We start from the raw sequence: 21,757 nt of genomic DNA on the forward strand, positions 1-21,757 counted from the left end.
AATGTTTCCTCTCTCCTCGCTTCACTTCCCTGAGTCTCTCCATGCTTCCCCTGTGGGCGAGACTAAGACGCAAGTGAGTCACGCAGTGAATTTATGTTTTCACCCGGGCAGCTTCAGGCACACTAGTGCGACCTCGAAAAATTATTAGTCGCACTCAACAACAACAACAACAACAACAACAACAACAACAACAACAACAAATCTAACAATTTGTCTATTTTGGGTCTTGCAAACCAACAAAAACACTCAGCACTGTAAAGTAGTTAACTGTGTTATTTTATATTTTTCTACATTTGTTGTACTGTTGAGAAAAAAAGGTTTTTATATTTTTCTATGTTCATCTTATTTGATATGCTTTGTTTACTTTGTATGTTAGTAAAATATAGAACTAATCTCTAGTTTGTTTAGTTTTCAGTACAGATGCTTTAAAACTGTCAGTTTAAAAACAATATAATAAATTGTGATAATAATCGAGACCGGACAATATGACAAAATATATTGTGATCATTATTTTTGCCATAACCCTGAGCCTAGTGCTGGGTGATATGGCCTAAATTTTTTTGCCTCATTGCCTCATAACTTTTCCCTGTAGGTATTTCAAAATATAATTATATCAAAATAAAAGAAGCCACTGTAGCAAGCAGGGTAGAGGCCTTATTTTTGGCACCCTTAAAGCCTAAATTTGGCTCGCACATTGAAATGCCACTATTTCATCTTAATCATTGTATATTATAACGAATTATTTTAAAGATGAGTTCTTCTATTTTATTGAAGGCATCATATTTTTACATATTTTTCTTGTAAGTTCTGTGGTGGGCTCTGCTTACACCTCCATGTGCTTTTATATTGAAAGCTACATGTGTTGGCTTTTATTTTGAAGGCAGGTCTAACACGTTCTTACCGTAATGCTAAGTAAATACATGCACCGGTTAAAAAAAAAAAAAAAAATGGAGGCTGACTGGCCACAGTGTACTTTGCTCTCTCCCAGTAACATTAGCAGCCATTCTCTCTAACAGGCAGTCTAACCTCGCTCAGAAACTGGAGTAATGCTAACTGAGTGTACGCGCTGTTACGGTTGTCATGACATCTGGAGCGTTTGACGTCCCTGCGGCGAGAGAGTGGGAAACTGTTCAGCAGAGCCTCCCACTGCTGTCACTGCTACAGAGTTAAATAAATAAATAAAAAGATCCCCTTTTCTGAATTTGCGGATTCTGTTAGTGAAGTTTGTTTTGTTGAGGTTACAGGAGCGGCACAGGGAGTCGCGGCTCTCTTTAGCGTGAAACATAACAGATGAACTCTGAGAGCATCTTAATGTGACATTGGCAAAGCTGCTATAATGTCACAATAGAAAGTTCAGTGTTGCTGCTTGACATTTACAAGAGACACTTTCTGTTCCAATCACTGCAGCTAAATCGGGCCAGACGGGACACACTGAGTCTATTTCAACACCACAGACAGAAACAGATGACACCACGTGGAAAAGTCAGACTAAACACAAAGTGAAGAGTGGAAAAGAAGTGAAATATTCTCTTCCTATTGGACTTTTTACAGTCAAGACAGACAGTAAAAAATACAGAGACAGATGGAAATGGGGTGTTCTTCGAACATTGTGACATTTTATCTGAATACTACTAATACTGAATACTTTGCTGATCTCTCTTCTGTGTTTGAGAGTAAATTTGATTATCCCAGGAACTGACAGGTCCCCTCACAGCTCCTCCAGCCCATGATGTGTTCACGGAGTGTAAAAAAGGATGGGTCAAATGCAGAGTTTGAATTTGGGACTAATAAGGGAATCTTAATCTTATTCTTAAAACAATAGTGTTCAGTTAAATTTGCAGTATCCACTGATCAAATCAGATGGAAATAATTTTTTTGGGGCTTGTTTTAGATTCAGTCCAGGCGAAATGTGAGCTGACTATGGCCTGGTGATATATTGATTAAAATGACAGCAACTTAATGTGAGACTTAACGACATCTAAGGTTTTAATATTCTTATAGAAGTCTTATAATAAGTCTAATAATCCATAAAGCTGCATTATACTTTTACAGTTTAGGGATGGCTTTGGGGGTTTAGTTTCGTTCAGTTTATGAATATCAAAGGCCCCTTTGTTGCGTTTTACTTGCATTTGATACAAATCCAGTATCAAATATACTTATTGAATTTTAATAGGTTCAACTTACAACATTTACACTTAACTTGAACTTAAAGATCTCTAATGATTGAGCATTTGTTGGCTGCTGCCTAAATCTTGCAATTTTGCAAATAAAAAGGACAAGAAAAGATGAAAAGTTTGGCTTTGGGGAACCAAACCCTAACAGGTAGAGAAAGCTATATTTGCCAGTGCTATACTATCAGTGCCCGTTTATTAGGTACACCTAGCTAAAGCTAATGTAGTCTATTACATAAGGCTTGCAATAAAATCCTCCTTCATGTCATTTATAATCACCTGTATGACGGTAAATGGTCTGTAGTCATAAGGCTTTTTCTACCTTACTGAAAAATGTCCTTCCAATCACCCATTCATACACACATTCATATGGATATGAATATAACAGCACCACAGACTATATCCTCTAAAACAGGGTTGTCAAACTCTGGCCCGCGGGCCAAATTTGGCCCGCAGTGTAATTTTATTTGGCCGGCGAGGCAATACTGATAATATTATATATATATATATATATATATATATAATATTATCAGTATTGCCTCGCCGGCCAAATAATAATATATATAATAATTTACCACTAATACTCCAAATCCCACAATGCCCTGCTGTTGTTTTGGCGCGTCAATCAGGACAGGACCCAGAAACGCGCTCCTCTGACAGTCGTCATAGCAACCTCAAGCTAGAGCTGTCTCCGAGCTACCCCTTCCCAAAAATGGTGAAAAGAAAGGCAGAATTTATTAACCCGTTGAAAAAGTTTATTTTGATATTTAAATCAGAAGGATGCAAATAGAAAAGAGGCATACAATTTTTATTTAATTTTTATTTAATAAATTAATGACATTGATGTGTTTTTTATTTGAAATTTGATTTTGCATGTCTGCACTATTTAGTTATATATTGTATGTTTATAAGCGTTGCTGGTTCCATATTTAACGTTAAAGCAAAACATGTCCCGCGATTTGATTCAAGTTTTAAATTTTGGCCCATTGTGTATTTGAGTTTGACACCCCTGCTCTAAAACGATCCCACAGATTTATTGCTGTTGTAGGACTATCAGTTTTAGCTCTGTGTACCTTATAAACTGGAGTGTAGACACCAGTATATGTGTGATGAGCCAAGTCCGTATCACCCAGCTCCAGGGCCAGCCACACTGGATGAACTTGTGTATGTGCACAGTTCTCCTGACATTTTGATTTAGTTCAGTCTTGTTGTTTTTATAGCAGATCATATCATTTTTGTAATGCTGACAATATCCTGAATTATTTCTTTTCACTGCAGTTTCACTTTTCTTCTGTAAAAGCCACCGTCTAATACCGGCCAAATACTGTAAATTCCAGTCTGGAAGGTATAAAGGTATGAAGAGGTGGCTCAGGCTAAATCTCCACCTGCACACGGAGCAGAGAGCAGCACACTGCGCTCTCATGGGGCTCTCGAAATGCTTTCTGGGAAGCAGAAGAAGACGAGATGGGTTAAACGGAACATGCATTTACTGGAAAAATAAAGTATCCAGAGAAGCTGACGGATGCCCTGTCTCCTCAGCTCTGCAGCCAGGGTTCTTGGAAGTGTGTTCACATGTCTGGACCCTGCAGCAGTCACATGTTCCCTCAGCAAGAGGTGGACAACCTGCTCAGATAAGGTGAAACTGTCTTTTACACTGCAAAAAAAGAAAAGTTGGGTGAAAATTTTAAGTTGGACAATTAAAGTAAATTTTTTAAGTTTTGTTTCTGAGTTTGCTCTGGCACGATTGTAACGCCGCTATGAAATGTCAACTAATGTTGCGACCACAATTTTGAGTTAGCATTGATATGCTAATGGCTACTCTTGTAGCTGTAACAAGCAGCGCCGCTAGCATCAGTTAGCCGCTAGCTTTAGCTAATGACCAAATTTCACAACAAAGAAATAAGAGTTAGCAGAACTATTGTCCCTTGTTGTGAACCCCAACTTAAAGATATAAGTAACAACAACTCACCAACTTGTTTTTGAGCAGACAACTGACTTCCTTTGTTGTGCTAACTTACATTATTGCCCTAAATGTCAATAAATTATATTTCTAAGTTTAAATCACTGTTTTAGGCCAAAAAATACAAGTTGGCTTTTTTGCAGTGTACAGTTAAACTCTTAACAAACCATAATTGAATCAGTCTTAAAACTGGTTATGAGTCTTAAGCTGTCTCCAAATGGATCAAAAATATGTCAGCTTTATGTCTTCTTGTCTTCTTAATTATTTTTAAATTTGTCTTAAATTTGATCCCAGCCTCTATTAACAGGTTTAAGAAGTATAACCAGTATATAGTTTTGCTCTCTCAGACCACACTGTCAGTCCTGGGCCCCCATCCTTCCCTCCCTCCCTCCCTCCCTCCATTCCTCCATCCCAGATGTTATTCCAGTGTCCTCAGAGTGTCTCGGCATCCCGTGGAGAAATAACTGCTAACCTGGTGTTCATTTCTCACATTCCTTTTGAGTTTGTTCTGAGAGGAGGAAAGTAGTCCTTCAGGGGGTTCCAAGAGTCGTTGAGGGGGAGGATTGTGATTATATTTCCGTGAGGATGTTCTTTGGGTGTTTGATGGGTTTTCAGGGGTATTTTAAGGAGTTTTAAGGACCTTGAGGGATTGTTAGGCAATTGTTGAGGGCTTCCAAGGTGTCCTTGGAGAATGTTTGTGATCTGATCCTCGTGTCTCTCTAGTCTTATCATTACTGTCTAGTCTCCGAAGGCCTCCTCAACATGGCCTTCAGCACGTGTGCGAGACCGGTGTAACAACATTCCCAACGTGGCACTCTGGACACCAGCATCAGCACCTCCCACAACTCCTGATAGGAGAAGAATGTGTTTTTCCCCGTGTGAAGCTAGGTGTTCAAGGACTAAGGGTGTTCTATGCTGTACAGACCATAAAGCCCTTAAGGCAGGGGTGTCAAACTCTGGCCCGTGGGCCAAATTTGGCCCCCAGTGTAATTTTATTTGGCCCGCGAGGCAATACCATAATATTATATTATTATTGTAAATTAATGACATTGATGTGTTTTTTATTTTAAATTTGATTTTGCATGTCTGCACTATTTAGTTATAGGCTATATTGTATGTTTATAAGCGTAGCTGGTTCCATATTTAATGTTAAAGCAAAACATGTTTGGTATATATCAAAAGGTTTATTTGTCCAATGTTGGCCCGCGATTTTATTCAAGTTTTAAATTTTGGCCCATTGTGTATTTGAGTTTGACACCCCTGCCTTAAGGCAAATTTGTGGGCTAAATAAATTAAATTGACTACTGCATGGCCTCGAGTCACCCAACTTCCCCCGTAGTCTGAGCTGTTGTGAGTTATTTCATCACTCTGATGCCTAGAAGGTGGAATTTGGCAGGATGATGGAATTAAAAGATCACTGAAGTTATTTATTAATTTAGATCACGCATGGCAAGTGCACAGAGCACAACAGTATCCAAGTGTTTTTTTTCTAAATTCCCTTTTCTCTGTAACTATAATTGAGAACACTACATGGAAATGGTTACATCATCACAATGGAAGGATGCTGTTTTCTCTATGAAAACGCACCAATTTCTGCCTCTCTGCATCCATTTATGGTTGAAATGTGTAATGTCTATGTTGAGATAGAGTGCCTGCATCAATAACAGAAATACAATTCACCCACGACAAAAAAGGAAAATACTTAAGGCATACAGCTGCTTAAGGTCGAAGTACAAGCACAGCACATCATGTTACCACTAATGTGTAATTAATCAAACTGTGACGTTTGCTATGTACAACAAATAGTATGATAGAGCAGAAAGTGGCATGACTGGCATGACTCTAGTCAGCTGAAAAGCCGTCCTCTGTCTACGATTGAATAATTGATTAGCCAAAAATTAGTCACTGGCTATTTTGATTAATGTTTAAGAAAATTTATCACAGGAAAAATGTTTACTGTTTCGGCTTCTCATTATTCATCCCCGAAGGGAAATTCGGTTGTCACAGCAGTTCGGTATTCAAGTACAAAAAAATACAATAGAATAAAATACTGAGGTAGCATAAATAAAAACAACAATAGAAATAAAACAAAGAATAGAACAAGAACAAGGACACTTAATAAGTTAAAAAGAAGAACATCAGTTGGTAGGATGGTTGGCAGATGATGGTAATAATTAAACTGGTGATATGATATGATGGCAACAAAGCTATAGTGACTAGACGGTATATAATAATAATAATAATAATAATAGTACAGTACATAATATAGTATATAATATATAAAGAACATTTTATTCGTCCAAAGCTCTGCTTTACATGATATGATAGGTCAACATCAGCCAATTATATAGGCCAACCTCTAATCTCACTCTACACTGAATGACATAGTTATTTAATGCTAAAATTGGCATCATGAGTGCTCGGCTACTCGGAAAACTGTTTATAATGTTAACAGTAGAAACACTAGAAATGGCTTTGAATAAATTAATAATGTTCAGACAGCAACTGTGTGAGCTGGCCCCAATTAAAGACTGAAACTCCGTCGCTGATTGGATGTTTCCTACTGCAGTGCTGCCGTCTATGACTTGTAGTTAACGTCTCTCCTGAATCTATTAGGTACACAGTCTTGTACATTTGACCCTGTAACTTCAGTGTTTTTCAGAGAAACTCTAACACTAATTATTCCGCCACTGTGCCACATTGTGAGTCACCTCACGCGGCCCAAGAGAAAGAAAATGAAAAGGACTTTTATCTCAAAGTCTGGCAGCCTCGTATAACCTCACCCACTTCACTCTTCTATCAAGTGACACATTAAACAAGCATCAACTCAAACAGAGACAGAGAGACAGCGTTACTGAAGTGCAGATCACTATCACTAATCTCTCTCTCGCAGCAAGTGAGTGACCTTGAAAGGAATGTGGCTTGTTGTTGTAATGAATACCTCTCTGAGTGAATGGAGAGGAGGAGGTGGGGCAGGGTGGTCGGTGTTTCCCAGCCCAGGCGGCATCTTATTGGAGCTGATACTCGGCAGCCAATAGCGGAGGTATACAGACCCCTCCCCCCGTGTGAGAAAGAGTTGATTGGTGGCTCTTCGGGGGGGTTTCCCAGCATTCCAGGCAGCCATGTTTTTTATTCTTAAAGAGGAAAAGGTTTAGGGGCTGGCAGGCTGGTTTCTCTTATTACACCCTCTTCACCAGTCGCTAAACCTGTAAGCTACACACACCCAGGGCCTGGCAGTCTTCCTCATGTTCCCCAGGTCTGCTGTGAGAGCGTCTGTAGGGAGGACAGAGGTTTTCCACATTGTGTCACAGCCTGTAAAAACAAGGTAAAACAATCATTCACCTAAAGAGAAAATGGTTTGATCACGTTTTACTTCCACTGACAAAACCACATTTTGTAGAACAACGTGAATGTATCCAACAGTCTGCTCTCAGCTCAAGTAACGATCATGTGAGATACTCTTGAATTCATGCCAATTCCTGGGAATTCCAAGTCAACCGCTTGACAGTGTTGCATTCACATGCTCCTGTAGGATGGCATTAAATCAAACCCTGAGTACAGATAAAAGCTACTGTAAAAGACATCAGATGTGCAAGTAGGAGAGCTGAGTCACATGGACCCTGTTTAGACTGTTAATAGCTCGTGGTCTAAAGTGCGTGGAGCAAGTACAGTTAGGGCATGTCCAACTCACTTCTGCTAGTTAAAATGGAGCACAATCTAGGCACAAAGTAAGGCGTCAAGGTGTTGTATTTAGCCTCTTAATTAGACATAACTGTGTTTTGGTGTATAGCATGGAGTGTCATGTCTAGGGTTGGGTGCTGGTACCTGAAATTCGGTACCAGCACTTTTTCTGGTACTTTACACTCTGTAATAACAAAAATGTACGTGCGATCACTTTTGTCTCGCACTAACTTTGTATTATGATATACTGTAAGAGTTATCTGTGTGGAGTATTAAAAAGTAACCAGACCTTAGGGGCAGTTACAGATTGATTTAAACTTGATTTTAGAACTTAAAAGTACCTCGTTAGGTACCCAGCACTAGTCATGTAACATTCCCTTTTAAAAGCCAGGTGTGCCTGCACCTGCCACATTGTTATTCACGTGATTCTGTAAACTGGACTGACTACCAGATCAGTACTCATTAGCAGATACCCTGAGTTGAGGTATCAGGAAAAACAAATCCCCAAACCCTCCTGATGGCTGATTATGTGGCTGATCGCTAGTTAATATGTGATGGACAGCCTATATGTTGCTGCTGCTCCGATTTAAACAAAGACGTCTTACACTCCTGGGACACTGCTGCCTCTGCTCTCAGTGGCTGCTCAAGTGTGGGCCAGGTTACCGCTCCTCCCTCTGTCACACTCAAGATGATGTTTGGATATTGATGCGTTCGTCCAGGTAACAAAAACTGTGTCTCACTTCCTGTTTGGCTGTCTGGTTAGTGGGTAGAGGTTAGTCAGGTCGGTGTAGTACAAGTGTTGAGAGGACTCCAAGTTTTATTATAACTTCCTGGTTGGTGTTGGTCACGTAGCATGAAGCTGGCAGTGTCTTTCCCTGCAGAATCAGGTAACTAAGGGCTGTGGAGGGAGTCAGCAGGGTCACATACTCAGTTATGGGCTTGAATATATTGATTGCTGTAAATGATTGATTCAATTAATCACCTTTTTTATTCTGAAAAATATCACAGAATCAGGCTAAAGCTTCCAGAGCCCAAAGATGTTGTGACTGTTGTCTTCAGTTCAACTAAATGCTACAAATGTTTACAGGGTTTTTGTTTTGTTTTTGATGAATACGTCAGTTATAAAAATGTGTTTATTGTTTGCATAGACGGACTAAACAATAATAATTTGTGTTTGTTTGACAAGTGACTGGAGCCTTTGTCACCTTCAGGGTTAAATGACCCAGTGATTCAGTTCTGACCTTTGGCCTCTGGTTGGGGTCGGAGGAGGAGAAGAGGAGGCAGGAGGAAGGTCCGCTGTCTGTTCAGCTGCTCTCTCATCTCCTGTCTCCTGGTGAGGAGGCGGTTTGGGAGCATCTCCATGGTGACGACTGACACCTTCCCAGTGCTCCCTGCTCTGCCCCCACACCAGCTGCTTCCCACCTGATAATTACAGGGTCGTCCTCAATCCTCCCCCCTCCTCCTGTACATCCCTTCTTTGTCCTCTTTTCACCTCTTTCTCTTTTCACTGATTCTCCTCCTTGTCCAGAACAAACTGTAAACGCAGTCATGTTAGGCAGACATTTGTAATCATTTGATCTATGATTAATATAAAGTATTGATTATAGGGTGCCACAGGAATGAGTTGTTTAACCAGGAATTAGCATTTTAGGGTTAGGGTTTACTCTCTCTTTTGAATGGGTTTTTGGTTAAATGCCTAGAAAAGAGTCTGTGGTTAACACAAGCTTAGGAGATGTTCACGTTTCATTGTATAACATAAAGTGTGTTTGTAAATACCCCCACTTGAGAATTTGTACATGTCCTTAAAAAGATGTTTGCTAACAAACATCATGCCGGACACGGACTTTCAATTGTCCACCTCACAGCCTCTAGTCGTGTGTTTCAGTGCTCTTGCAAACTGTTGTAGATTAGGTTGATAAACAACTTAATAGGCTACGGTCAAAACCGCTAGTTAGCCTGTCGTAGAGCATCTAAAGTTAACAGTAGTGACGTTTGAGTCATGCGACTGTGAAGTAGTTTACTAGCACATAGTGTTAGCTTTTACTTATGTCTGTTGCATTAACATCGAAAACATCATTAAAGTGGTGTTCATTTGTGAAGATTATCCTGCTGAATAAAATGTGTAAGCATCAGAAACGTGTTTACCACAGAGCTTTTTTTCTGTAATGACTCAAAATCCAATGCAAAAATCCTACAGGCAAATTCTCAATAGACCCCAGGGCAATAAGTAATTCAGCTTGAATGGTTGTGACGTGTCTTCCTGTGCGGAAATGTCCATTCATCCATCCCTCCATTCTCATACGCTTATCTGGGGCCGGGTCGCGGGGGCAGCAGGCTAAGCAGGGCATTCCAGGTGTCCCTCTCCCCAGCCACAATATCTAGCTCCTCCAGGGGGACCCCGAGGTGTTCCCAGGCCAGGAGAGAGATATAATCCCTCCACCGTGTTCTGGGTCTTCCCCGGGGCCTCCTACCAGTTGGACGTGCCCGGAACACCTCTAACGGGAGACAACCGGGAGGATCCTTACCAGATGCCCAAACCACCTCAACTGGCTCCTTTCGATGCGAAGGAGCAGCGGCTCCGGGCTCCGGAGCTCCCTCCGGATGTCTGAGCTCCTCACCCTATCTCTAAGGCTGAGCCCAGCCACCCTACGGAGGAAGCTCATTTCAGCCGCTTGTATCCGTGATCTTGTACTTTCGGTCACTACCCAAAGCTCATGACTATAGGTGAGGGTTGGACCGTAGATGGCCCAGTAAATCGAGACCTTGGCCTTCCAGCTCAGCTCCTTCTTTACCACAACGGTCCAGTACAACGCCCGCATCACTGCTGATGCTGCACCAAACCGCCTGTCCATCTCACGCTCCGTTCTACCCTCACTGCTGAACAAGACCCCGAGATACTTGAACTCCTTCGCTTGAGTGCAAAATTCTTCTGATGTTTTGATCTTTTATTCTTGTGAAACATTTCACTAATATCTCTGCTGTTTGTTTGTCTGCTTATATGACAAGTTGTCTTTATTAGTGATTCAACGTTACATAATGAGGTTTTTTATTGTTTGTGTAGCCGGCCGAAACCCACTGTGGTGTCGCAACAGAGCACAGATGGCACTGTGTACAAGACACTGTGTTCATGCTTTAAACACTCCCAATACAAAGACAAGTAATTAATCTGCAGTATGAGGCGTCTTGTTAACAGCTGGCAGTCTTTTATAATGTTTCATAGTGTTATAATGGTCCAAAGAAGTCATGGTTTGGTGTGTGTTTGGTAAAACATGCTTTGCATTAGTGATATACTGCATGATCAGTTAAAACCAGAGCCAGATAACACTGCATGTGCATTGGTGCGTTTATCCACGTGCACAGAGGCATCTTTTTTAGAGACAATGGCGAAACAACTCAAGATGTTTGACTGTGGGGTGAAAAATTCAGCTAACATTGTGTAAACATGACAAAGGAATTGGGCAAAGTGAAAAGTTGGGATGTTGTCTAAATACAGAAGGCAACACGGTGTTCCAACTTTCTTGAGTTCATTCATTCATTCATTATTAGCCTACATTGCATCTTAATTACTCAAAATACTAGATTCAAAATGGCTACCATATTTTCAATTATGTCAAGCAAAAAGCTGATGATGGGGATGTAGAAGTTAGTGTTGAGCCCTGCATAAGGATCTGTTTGTTTTCATTTATTTTGAACAGACAGTAGTGCAACTAAGGTGGCATTTTGCACACTGAAACAATCTTTTTTTAATAATAAAAAAGTTGCAAAGCCTTTTGTATGAAACTGAACAAACACAACAGGCTAAAAAAAAAACTATCGTTATTATTAGCATTATGCTACAATACTATCTGATATAGACAACTCTCTCTTTGTTGATGATGTGGCTGACCAGAAAAGTGAGAGGCTCCCTGTTTGCATTTACCATGGGTCGAGTATCTCACATGCAAATCTGCTTGTCTTTCTAACAGCGTACAGCTAAAGGTTTCCAGGCAGATCTTGTGCTTGTGAGCTTTGGTTTCATGTATTCTTTGTGCAGCTTCATGCACTGGGCTGTGCCCCCCTGTACCATGTGGTTCAGCATAAATGCACAAACCATTGCAGCCCTACTGGTGACTCAGGGGATTCTTTTGTTGCTGTCCTGCTGTCTTCCTGCCTGTGGTGTCAGTGTGATATCAATGACAACAGAAAGTGGGTGTGTTGTAGCTGTTTTGCATTTGGTCTGTTATTTACTGTGCGGACATGTTGGCCTCTGAGCCACAGTGTGTTTTTTAATCACATCAGATTCAGTCAGATCTCTCACCTCTCTGCTCTCCTCTCTGTCTCCGTCCTCCAGATGGAGTCTCCGGTCTCCACCCCTGCTCCGCCTCCTCTCCACCTCCTCGCTCCCGTCACCAACAGCGACATCTCCTCTCCCTGTGAGCAGATCATGGTTCGCACACGCTCAGTAGCGGTGAACACGGCGGACGCCGCGCTGGCAACCGAGCCTGAGTGCCTGGGACCCTGTGAGCCAGGCACCAGCGTCAACCTGGAGGGCATTGTGTGGCAGGAGACTGAGGACGGTAAGATGCAATTACCCTGAAGTAAATACTGTCTGACTGTTAACTTTGTGTTACTTTTTCTTTTAGTGTGCCAGCATGTTAGAATTGGCTGGAATAGTGTTGTCTTGCTTGGTCCAAGCTACCTTTTTGTTTCCCATTTACAGAGCCAGGGTTGTGTAAGAACACTTTTTTTTTCAGGACACACACAGAACAGAGCTAATCTGTGATGAGACATTCACTGAATTTGACACAGAGTGTAGTGGATTAGAATCACTGACTGCACATTTTATTGATTATAGATACACAATGTTTTTGCTCAACCTAGAGCATTCAGCCTTTATTTCATGCTCCGCTATGTTAAGGTATGTCTGGATTTGTGCTGTCCTACATCATGAATGTGGGACCTGTATCACTGCCAGGTCGGAACCAAACTGCAGTGACTGTGCTGCTCCAGACGCAGCCTGTGATGTCAAACAGGATATCACACCAGACTCAGCAGCTCGTTTAATGTCTTATGAGGTTTGCCTTCATATGATAGAAGATGCTGGCTGGCAGTCTGCTTCATTCTGCCTCTGTAGGCACCCACAAACCTGCCAGCTCACCAAACACACAGTTGCACACACACACACACACACACACACACACAGACACACACACAGACACACACACACACACCGATTGGCCTGTGGCAGGCGTTGAAGAGACAAAGTGGAGGTGACAGACCTCTGCTCTCTCTGGCAGGAAGCTGTTCACACATGAGCTGCACACTGAGCTGCTTCTGCTGCTGCTGGACACTTTGATCTGCTCCTGTTAGTGGAAAGTTTCTACTAAAATACTCGGTTTCTCCCTGCAATTAGTCACTGAATCATTGATGTGACTCGACCTCAGAAACCTGCTGGGTGCGATGTTGATATGAAACATCTGCTTCCCAGCAGGGAGGGAAGTCTCATCAAACATGTCTGTTTCCTGCTGCAGTAACACATTTTGTGGCTTTCATTATTTTCGGTTGCTGAATGTGTTGAGTAAATGTACACTGTGTGTGTGTATCTGTGTAGGCATGTTGGTTGTTAACGTCACCTGGAGGAACAAGACATACGTGGGAACCCTGCTGGACTGCACAAGACATGATTGGGCCCCTCCAAGGTACACACACTCTGAATATAAATATGCATGATCTATAAATGTTAGTGATCTGTCACTCTACATCTTTGAATGTTATCTAAGGAGGACCTCAAGTTTCAGTGTTTATTGGTAAGACCAAATGTTGGGGTCAGTTTTAGATGCCTAATTTGCATTTACATTGAAATGCCTCCAAATCAGGTCTGGTAGTTTTAGGACATTGCCAATGATGTGGCCAAATTTGACAGTTGGCAAATGTCGGTTCTTTGGTTTCAGATAACTTTGTGCAGATGAAGAAAGGCAGCTCTGTTCAGAGAGTCTGAATAAACTAAATCATGTTGCAGCTCACTAACTTTGTGTGTGTTTTCAGGTTCTGTGAGTCTCCCACCAGTGACGTGGAAATGCGGAGCGGCCGCGGCCGAGGAAAGAGGATGCGTCCCAGCAGCAGCACGCCGTTGAACGACAACAGCAACTCGTCAGACAACAAAGGCAGTGGCAGCAGTAAGACGCGCGGCGCGGCAGCGAACAGCAAAGGGAGGCGGGGGAGCCAGACGGCCGGGGGCCCCGAAGACGCCAAGGCCAGCCCGTCCTCCGCCAAAAGGAAGACCAAACCTGCGTCTGATATGGAGCCCACTTCCAGCTCCGAGGACACCAAGGCTTCAAAGCGAATGAGAACCAACTCCACTGGTGCTGCCCTCCCCTTCCCTGGAGGAAAATCGGACCCCTTGCCTCCTCCACAGCTGGACAGGACCTGCCCCTCCCCCGTGCTCATCGACTGCCCTCACCCCAACTGCAACAAGAAGTACAAGCACATCAATGGGCTCAAGTACCACCAGGCCCGAGCCCATAATGACCACGACATCCGATTGGACCAGGATGGAGACAGTGAATATGGGGATGACCCCGCCCTCCACCCTGACCCCGCTTCCTGTAACGGTGCTGCCATCTCACCCGCCCGCTCCACTACACCGAAAGGACGGGGGTTTGATGCGCCATCGCCTTCACCAGGGAAGCTGACGTCAAAGGGGAAGAAGAAGGCAGGAGAGGCTGAGCCTGAGGTGACGGATGGCGGAGAGGAGGTGGCGTGTTTAACAGACGAGGCCAGCAACGATGGGATGGACGACAGAAAGGCCAAGAAGGTGGCAGCCGGGGGCAAACCTGATAAACTGACCCAGAAAGGCTTGAAGCAGAGCCGCCCTGTAGCACCTGCTGCCCCCAACGCTCCCTCACCCTACGCCCTGCAGGCGTCCTCCCCTGCTCTGGGCTCAGTGGTACAGCCCATCCCCAAAAGCCCACAGCTCAAGAACATCCAACCTAAACCCCCTCCACTGGCTGACCCCGCTTCCAGCCCCACCCTCGCCAAGGACAAGAAGAAGAAGGACAAGAAGAAGAGGGAGGGAGGGAAGGAGGGGGATAGTCCAAAGGGTAAGGGGGGGAGGCCGGAGGAGGGGAAGAGCCCGTACTCTGAGTCTGACGCAATGCTCAACGGCTCGACAGAAGCTCACCAGAGCCGGCTAGCCAGCATCAAGGCCGAGGCCGACAAAGTGTACAGCTTCTCAGACAACGCGCCCAGCCCTTCCATCGGCGTGGCCAGCAGGATCGAGACCGGCCTCGGACCACACCTCAACCAAAACGGAGCTGACAATGCGTCTGTCAAAACCAGCAGCCCCGCCTACTCCGACATCTCTGACGCAGGGGAGGACGCTGAGGGGAAGGCGGAGGGGGTGAAGGTCAAAACTGAGCCTGACCAGGGGGCTCGTGAAGGGGCCAAGAAGGCGCTGTTCCCCCCTCAGACCTCCAGTAAGGAATCGCCATATTACGCCAACTACGACTCCTACTACTCTCCCAACTACCCCAACCCAAGTCCGGGAGCAGCTCCTGCAGCGCCGCCTCATGTGGAAGGAGCTCAGGTGAAGGTGAAGAAGGAGGAAGAGCCAGAGGTAGGGGAGGAGGTCAAGCTGAAGGTGGAGCCTCAGGAGGAAAGGAAGATAGAGCCAGGGCCTCAGCAGCCATCAGTCATCCAGCAGCGCTCCAACATGTACACCCAGCCACTATACTACAACCAGTACTACGTCCCCCCCTACTCCTATTCTCCTGACCAAGCCTACCACGCCCACCTGCTGGCCTCTAACCCCGCCTACCGCCAGCAGTACGAGGAGAGGCAGCGACTGGCCGACAAGAAGGCCGAGGGCAAAGAGCGCGAGGCTAGTGGGAAAGAGGAGTGGAAGCAGAAAGCCTCTGTGCCCCCCACCCTGTCCAGAGCCCCCAGCCTTACCGACTTGGGTGCTAAAGGGGGGCTGAACACGACAAAGCCCAAAGAGCCCCCGCCAGCTCCAGAACAGGCCAAGTCGGTCATCATGGCAAAGGGAGAGGACCAAAAGCCCCCCACCGCCCAGCCTGAGGGTCTGAAGATGAAGCTGAGTGAAGCAGGGCATCATGTGAAAGAGGAGGCTAAGCCGGGGGTGGAGTCAGGCAGGCCAACAGGTGTAGAGCCAGCCATGTGGTACAGACAGGTAATTTACACAGAATTCCCACAGCATCCAGCTCCGTCTGGTTCTGGCCGTTTGGCTGTGTTGCAACTCCGTATCAGCTGCAATGCTTTCAGGAGCAGAGCCACTGTTTTATAATAAAGCAATAGCTCATGACAGGCCAAGGCTAAGGGGTGTTGTTCAGCCGCGAATCGAAAAAAGATTAATATTTGACTTAAACTAACCAGCAGGGTAGCTGGTGCTCTCGATTTTTACAGTATTTATACCTGTATATTATACGCTATATAGAATTGTTGTGACATTAAAATGTATTAAATCATCCATAAAGCATTGTTCTTACAAAGAAATAGGTCCTCCTGGCCGGCGGATGCTATGGAACGCACTTTCTTGTTGCTGACCTGTTAGCTTATCCTAACATAGCCTACCGTTTTAGCCTAATCCCCACAGTCAATCCAACCTCAACCTGCCTGTGTTATCATCAATCACTAATGTTCATTTGTCACATGTGATCATATAAGGCAGTAGTTCTCAACCTTTTTGAGTCGTGACCTCCAATTTAACATGCATGTTGTCCGTGACCCCCGCTCACTAAACATGATCTCACATGGACAGTTCAGATCACCCAAAAAAGAAACAAAATGACCAAAAAAAGGAAACAAAATGACCAAAAAAGACACAAATTGACCACAAAATGATTAAAAAAAGACACAAAATGACATAAAAAGACACAAAATGACCAAAAAAAGACATTGAGTGAGCAAAAAGACTAAAACACTTTAACACAGTGGAAACAGAGCTGACTTCCAAAATGATTTGGCGACCCCCAGAAATCATCTCGCGACCCCAATTGGGGTCGGGACCCCAAGGTTGAGAATAGCTGATATAAGGTATGATGGCAAATTGACGCTGTTTGGTGCTGTCCGCGGTGCTGAAGTGGGTGATGACCAAGACACCAAGAGCGTAGATTTCTCTCTCTCTCTCTTAAGAACACTCACTTATACACAAACAAAGACAGAAAGGATATAGAGGGTCTCTCTCCATTTAATAAAGTTGATTCACTCAACAACACTAACACCAGACTGAATGATTGAACAATAATCACATGAATTCGGGAGGAACATCTCCTGATGCAAGAAATGCTTTTATTATTTTAACCTATGGATTTGTTTGTAAATTAATTTAATTTATTATTATTTTTTAATTCTTTATTATATCGTTCGTATCCCGCAAAATGTCACTGACCTGCTCTTTTGTCTCAGTCTTAAGGTCTAAACCTACGTTTTTATCTTGACACTAGTCTTCAAAGCATTTGTCCGACCATCTCATTTGCTTAACGGTGTATTGTTAATTTCTGTTTGATTTTTTTTGTCGACCTCACTTTTACAAATCTATGTGTCGTTTTCTGGCAGGTGATTTTTTTCCCCCCAGAGATATACAATCTTCAATCCACTCGTCCATAGCTAGGCCACCACAGAGGTCGAAGTCGACCATAAATGTTTCCATTTTGTACACTATAAAACCAGTTTGATACTAATGGGAGATTAAAGAGACTGCTGCACAAGCTGTTTTGGTTGCTGAGTAACGGCGGGAAGTCCCAAGCACCTGTATAAAAAGATGAAAGTGGAGTGCTATAGAATTGTGACGAGGAATTGGACGTCATAGCTAACAACCAATCAGATTGCTTGGTTCGAGCCATCCGTTTTATAATATAGTTTAAAGGTGTTTGACTCAGTGTTTTGTGTTTTTCAAGCATATTTAAATAGTATTTGGAGAGGTATGTTCTCCAAAACAGCAAAAAATGAAATGCATCAAGCACTAATTTAATATCAGTTGCATTTCTAGCTTCAGAGACAAGCAAGCAGACCATAGGACTAAATTTATCAGCAATGGGGCTCTCGATCTGTTTGCAGTTGCATGCTTGTAAATCGCTTTTGTAAAACTAGAAAAAAAGAAATTTAATTTATACAAGTTGCAGCACAGTTGTATACAGTAGACAATATTATTGTGTTCAAACTTTCTCATCAGATATCTCCACTGTCAGCTGTTCTTACTAACTTTTCTTCTTCCCTGCAGGAGCCGGATTCGCGCTTGTGGCCGTACGTCTACCCCAACAAATACTCAGAAGCTCCTAAACCCCAGGAGGAGGACAGGTGGAAGGAGGACCGGGAGAGAGAGCGCGACAGGAAAGGGAAGGAGGAAAGGCCGCGGCCAAAAGAGGGCCTCCAGAAAGAGGAGGCGAAGGAAGGGGCAGAGGGCAGGACTCAGCTTCCTCCAGAGGAGCATCGGGGGGGAGGGAAGGAGCCGCGGCCCCCCCATATGCAGTTCTCCTCCCCTCTGGCCCAGCACCAGGGCTACATGCCCTACATGCACGGACCTTACGCCTACGGCCACGGCTACGAGCCCAGCCATCCCGGCTACAGAGGCATACCCTCCGTCATGATGCAGAACTACCCTGGTAAGAAGAGGGATGTAATCTAAAGGTGTCGCCTGATGATTAACCCATTGAAGCCTGGACGGCGGATACGTCGTTTTGTAGTATTTGTATAAGCTCTCAAATACTTTTTGAATTTCATTTCTATCTGCTACAGAGGCTGAAAAATCTATTATTTAGTAGAAGCGTTGACACTTCTGTTGAATTTCAAGAAAAACTTCAGGTTTTAGGGGCTTATTTTAAAATCGCCCAGAGGTTTTACAGGCGTTTCAGGCCTCAATGGGTTAAAAAAAAACTGTTTTTATCCGGTGGGAGTCCAGGAACACAACATTAGTGTTTAAAGTTCAGTTGACTGACAGACAAATGAAAAATGTTTTTGTATAACTCACAGACGACGTTGTTACATGAACATACTGCTTGGCATAATTTAGGGTAAGATGCTCTGTCAGCTCTAGTTCACACGTGTCTCTGTCCTCAGGCTCATACCTGCCAGCTGGTTACTCCTTCCCCTCATACGGAGGGAAGGTAGCGGCGGGGGAGGAGGGGGAGAAAGCCTCGAGGTCGAGTCCCACGGTAAAGCCGCCCGGCGAGGCCAAAGCTCTGGACCTGCTGCAGCAGCACGCCAGCCAGTATAAGAGCAAATCCCCATCCATCCAAGAAAACAAGACTCCACACGAACGGGAGAGAGAGCGAGACAGAGACCGAGAGAGAGACAGGGATCGAGAGAGGGACCGGGAGAGGGAGGGCGACCGGCCGCGATCCTCGCCGTCCCAACGCATGCTGCCTTCCCATCATCACCTGGGATACCCACTGCTCTCAGGACAGTACGACCTGTCCTATGCTTCAGGTGAGACTCCTATTAACACCTGTCCAGTTATTTCTTATTATACAGCTGTTTTCACAAACATTTACTCATTTGGAGACACTACTTTAAGGGTTTGAAAATATCTTGTAAGGACCACAGACACAATCAAATCAAATCAATTTTATTTATATAGCCCAAAATCATAAATCACAGATTTACATTTACATTTACATTTAGTCATTTAGCAGACGCTTTTATCCAAAGCGACTTACAGGAAGAGTAAAAGCAAACAATCAAGGTATAGTGCAATAAGAGCTATTAGTGCTAGTGACAATCAAACTTTGAGGAGTAGACTTATCATGTGGTCTAGGAGAGAAGATGCTCTCTGAAGAGCTGGGTCTTCAGGAGTTTTTTAAAGGTAGAGAGGGACGCCCCTGCTCTGGTAGGAACTGGTAGTGTGTTCCACCAGCGGGGAACAAGAAGTGCAAAGAGTCTGGATTGCCTTGGTCCAAGGCAATCCAGACTCTTTACAGCGACTCTTTGCAGCTCTCTCGCAGCGGCCAGGGAAGAACTCCTCAAAAAAACCCTTTTAGCAGGGAAAAAGAAGAAGAAACCTCAGGGAGAGCGAAGGAGGAGTCATCCATCTCCCAGGACGGAGACGGATCCCTCCTCTGTCGCTCTCCCTGAGGTTTCTTTTTCTGTGATAACGTGTCATCTTTCACATTCAACACTTTAACACATCACACTAAATCGGGGGGTGTGGCTCACTTGGTAGAGTTGGTTGGCCCCTAACCGAAGGGTTGGTGGTTCGATCCCTGACCGTCGCAGCCTACATGTTGAAGTATCCTTGAGCAAGATATTGAACCCCAAATTGCTCCCAATGCTGCATTCATCGGTGTGTGAATGAATTCCCACTGGTAGCAGAATGAATTCCCAATGGTGGCAGGTGGGACCGTTAAGGGTGACCTCTGCCACCAGTATGAATGTGTGTGTGAAAGGGTGAAAGCGCTTTGATTGGTCGCAGATCGACTAGAAAAGCGCTATATAAGTGCAGGTCCATTTACCATTTGCAGGTCCATTTACTAAATGTGTGATTCATGTGTCTGATTGTGGATCTGTCTGATGATTGGCCTCGTCTCTCTCACAGGCCTCTCCTCCTCAGCCATCGTCGCCAGTCAGCAGGCGTCCGCCCCGTCCATGTACCCCCCAGCACGGAGGTGAGAACGGTAAGACGCCTTTTTTATCAAGTCTAAGTGTCCTCAGTTTGACACAGATATCTAAGTCAAATGGAGTGGTTTTCATAAAGATTAAAGCACACACACACTAGGGCTGGGCGATATGGACCAAAAGTCATATCCCAATATATTTAGGCTGAATATAGATATAGGATATATATTTCCCGATATTTTTATCGCAAAGTGAGAGCAAATGTTCAGTCAAAGTCAAACCAAATATGACATGTCACAAGTAGTTTTATCGAAAATGTTTATTTAAGTGAACATAAACATTGTATAACAACAGGAGTACCTTTTTTTAAATCAAGGCTCCATAAAGTGCACATTAAAATGAAAAATATCTTAAATAAAAATAGCCTTTGAAATAAAATAGGCCAATCCTTTTCTGAAATAAATATATTTGTATGAGAAAAGAGTAACAAAAATTACTAAATAACTAAATATGACAAACCCTAGTAAGGGCAGCATTTATATATAAAAGAAAAAAATAGCTATATCGATACATGCAATATGATTTAATTCCATATCAAATTTTAAAATATATCGATATGTCGGCCAGCCCTAACACACTATTTGTGTCTTCCCAGTTCTCTACCACTGCAGTGGATTTATTCCCCTCTCAGTCTGCATCACCACCTAGTGGTCAGGATCTTAATTATTTTCTGAATGAGTAAAAGATGTGTGCAGAAGATGAGAATAGATTTTTATTTTGCTGCAACAGTGCAACTTGAACCCTATGAGGTCAAAGGTCAGTGCCACAGTGCTCTGCAGAAAGCTGCAGTCTGAAATTATCTTTAATGTGCAGACATTAGTATAATTAGAAGAAAAAACATCATTACAATCATCAGTAGATGCCATTGAAGCATCATCAGCAGCATTTTTGTACAGTGGGAGGATATGGAGTTATTGTCCATCTTTTTACAGTCAATTGTTAGAATGTGTTGAAGTTTCCACTCTTCTCATTCCACTCAGGTTTACAGCCTGTGTCTTTTACAACAAATAAATATAACCTTATTAGGAACTGTCAGGAAAGCTGATTCTAGCAGATTCTCTCTCAAGCTTAAATGTCAGGTATGTTCTTGTCAAACTTGTTGAGAAACCCCATGTGAGAAACATGGAAAGCACTTGAGCTTGCCGATATAAACTGGACCTACAATGTAGCTACTCATTAATTCGGGTGTATGTGAGATGAATAACATTTAACTCTGTAACTCCGTCTGTCTGTACTATTTAAATCTGTCCATTGTTAGAAAAATTGCATGAGGAAACCTTGAAAATTGATAATCTGTCACCAACAGAAAAAACCTCACCTCATTTTTCTGCGCAGTTCG

The 21,757-nt window shown here is 43.5% G+C and overlaps 1 protein-coding gene across 2 annotated transcripts in view; it reads left to right on the plus strand.

Annotated features, from left to right (window-relative positions):
- Positions 1-21,757, plus strand: part of znf609a (zinc finger protein 609a) — a 57,792-nt gene that overhangs the window by 33,830 nt on the left and 2,205 nt on the right. For both annotated transcript variants that reach the window (XM_059335288.1, XM_059335287.1), the window contains 6 exons: positions 12,143-12,368; positions 13,403-13,490; positions 13,837-15,979; positions 18,029-18,410; positions 18,865-19,233; positions 20,339-20,417. In XM_059335288.1, coding sequence (XP_059191271.1) covers positions 12,143-12,368; positions 13,403-13,490; positions 13,837-15,979; positions 18,029-18,410; positions 18,865-19,233; positions 20,339-20,412 — 3,282 coding nt within the window. In that variant the 3' untranslated portion in view covers positions 20,413-20,417. The remainder of the gene's footprint in view (positions 1-12,142; positions 12,369-13,402; positions 13,491-13,836; positions 15,980-18,028; positions 18,411-18,864; positions 19,234-20,338; positions 20,418-21,757) is intronic.

Source organism: Centropristis striata, chromosome 6 (assembly GCF_030273125.1).
Source record: "Centropristis striata isolate RG_2023a ecotype Rhode Island chromosome 6, C.striata_1.0, whole genome shotgun sequence".
NCBI lineage: Eukaryota > Metazoa > Chordata > Actinopteri > Perciformes > Serranidae > Centropristis > Centropristis striata.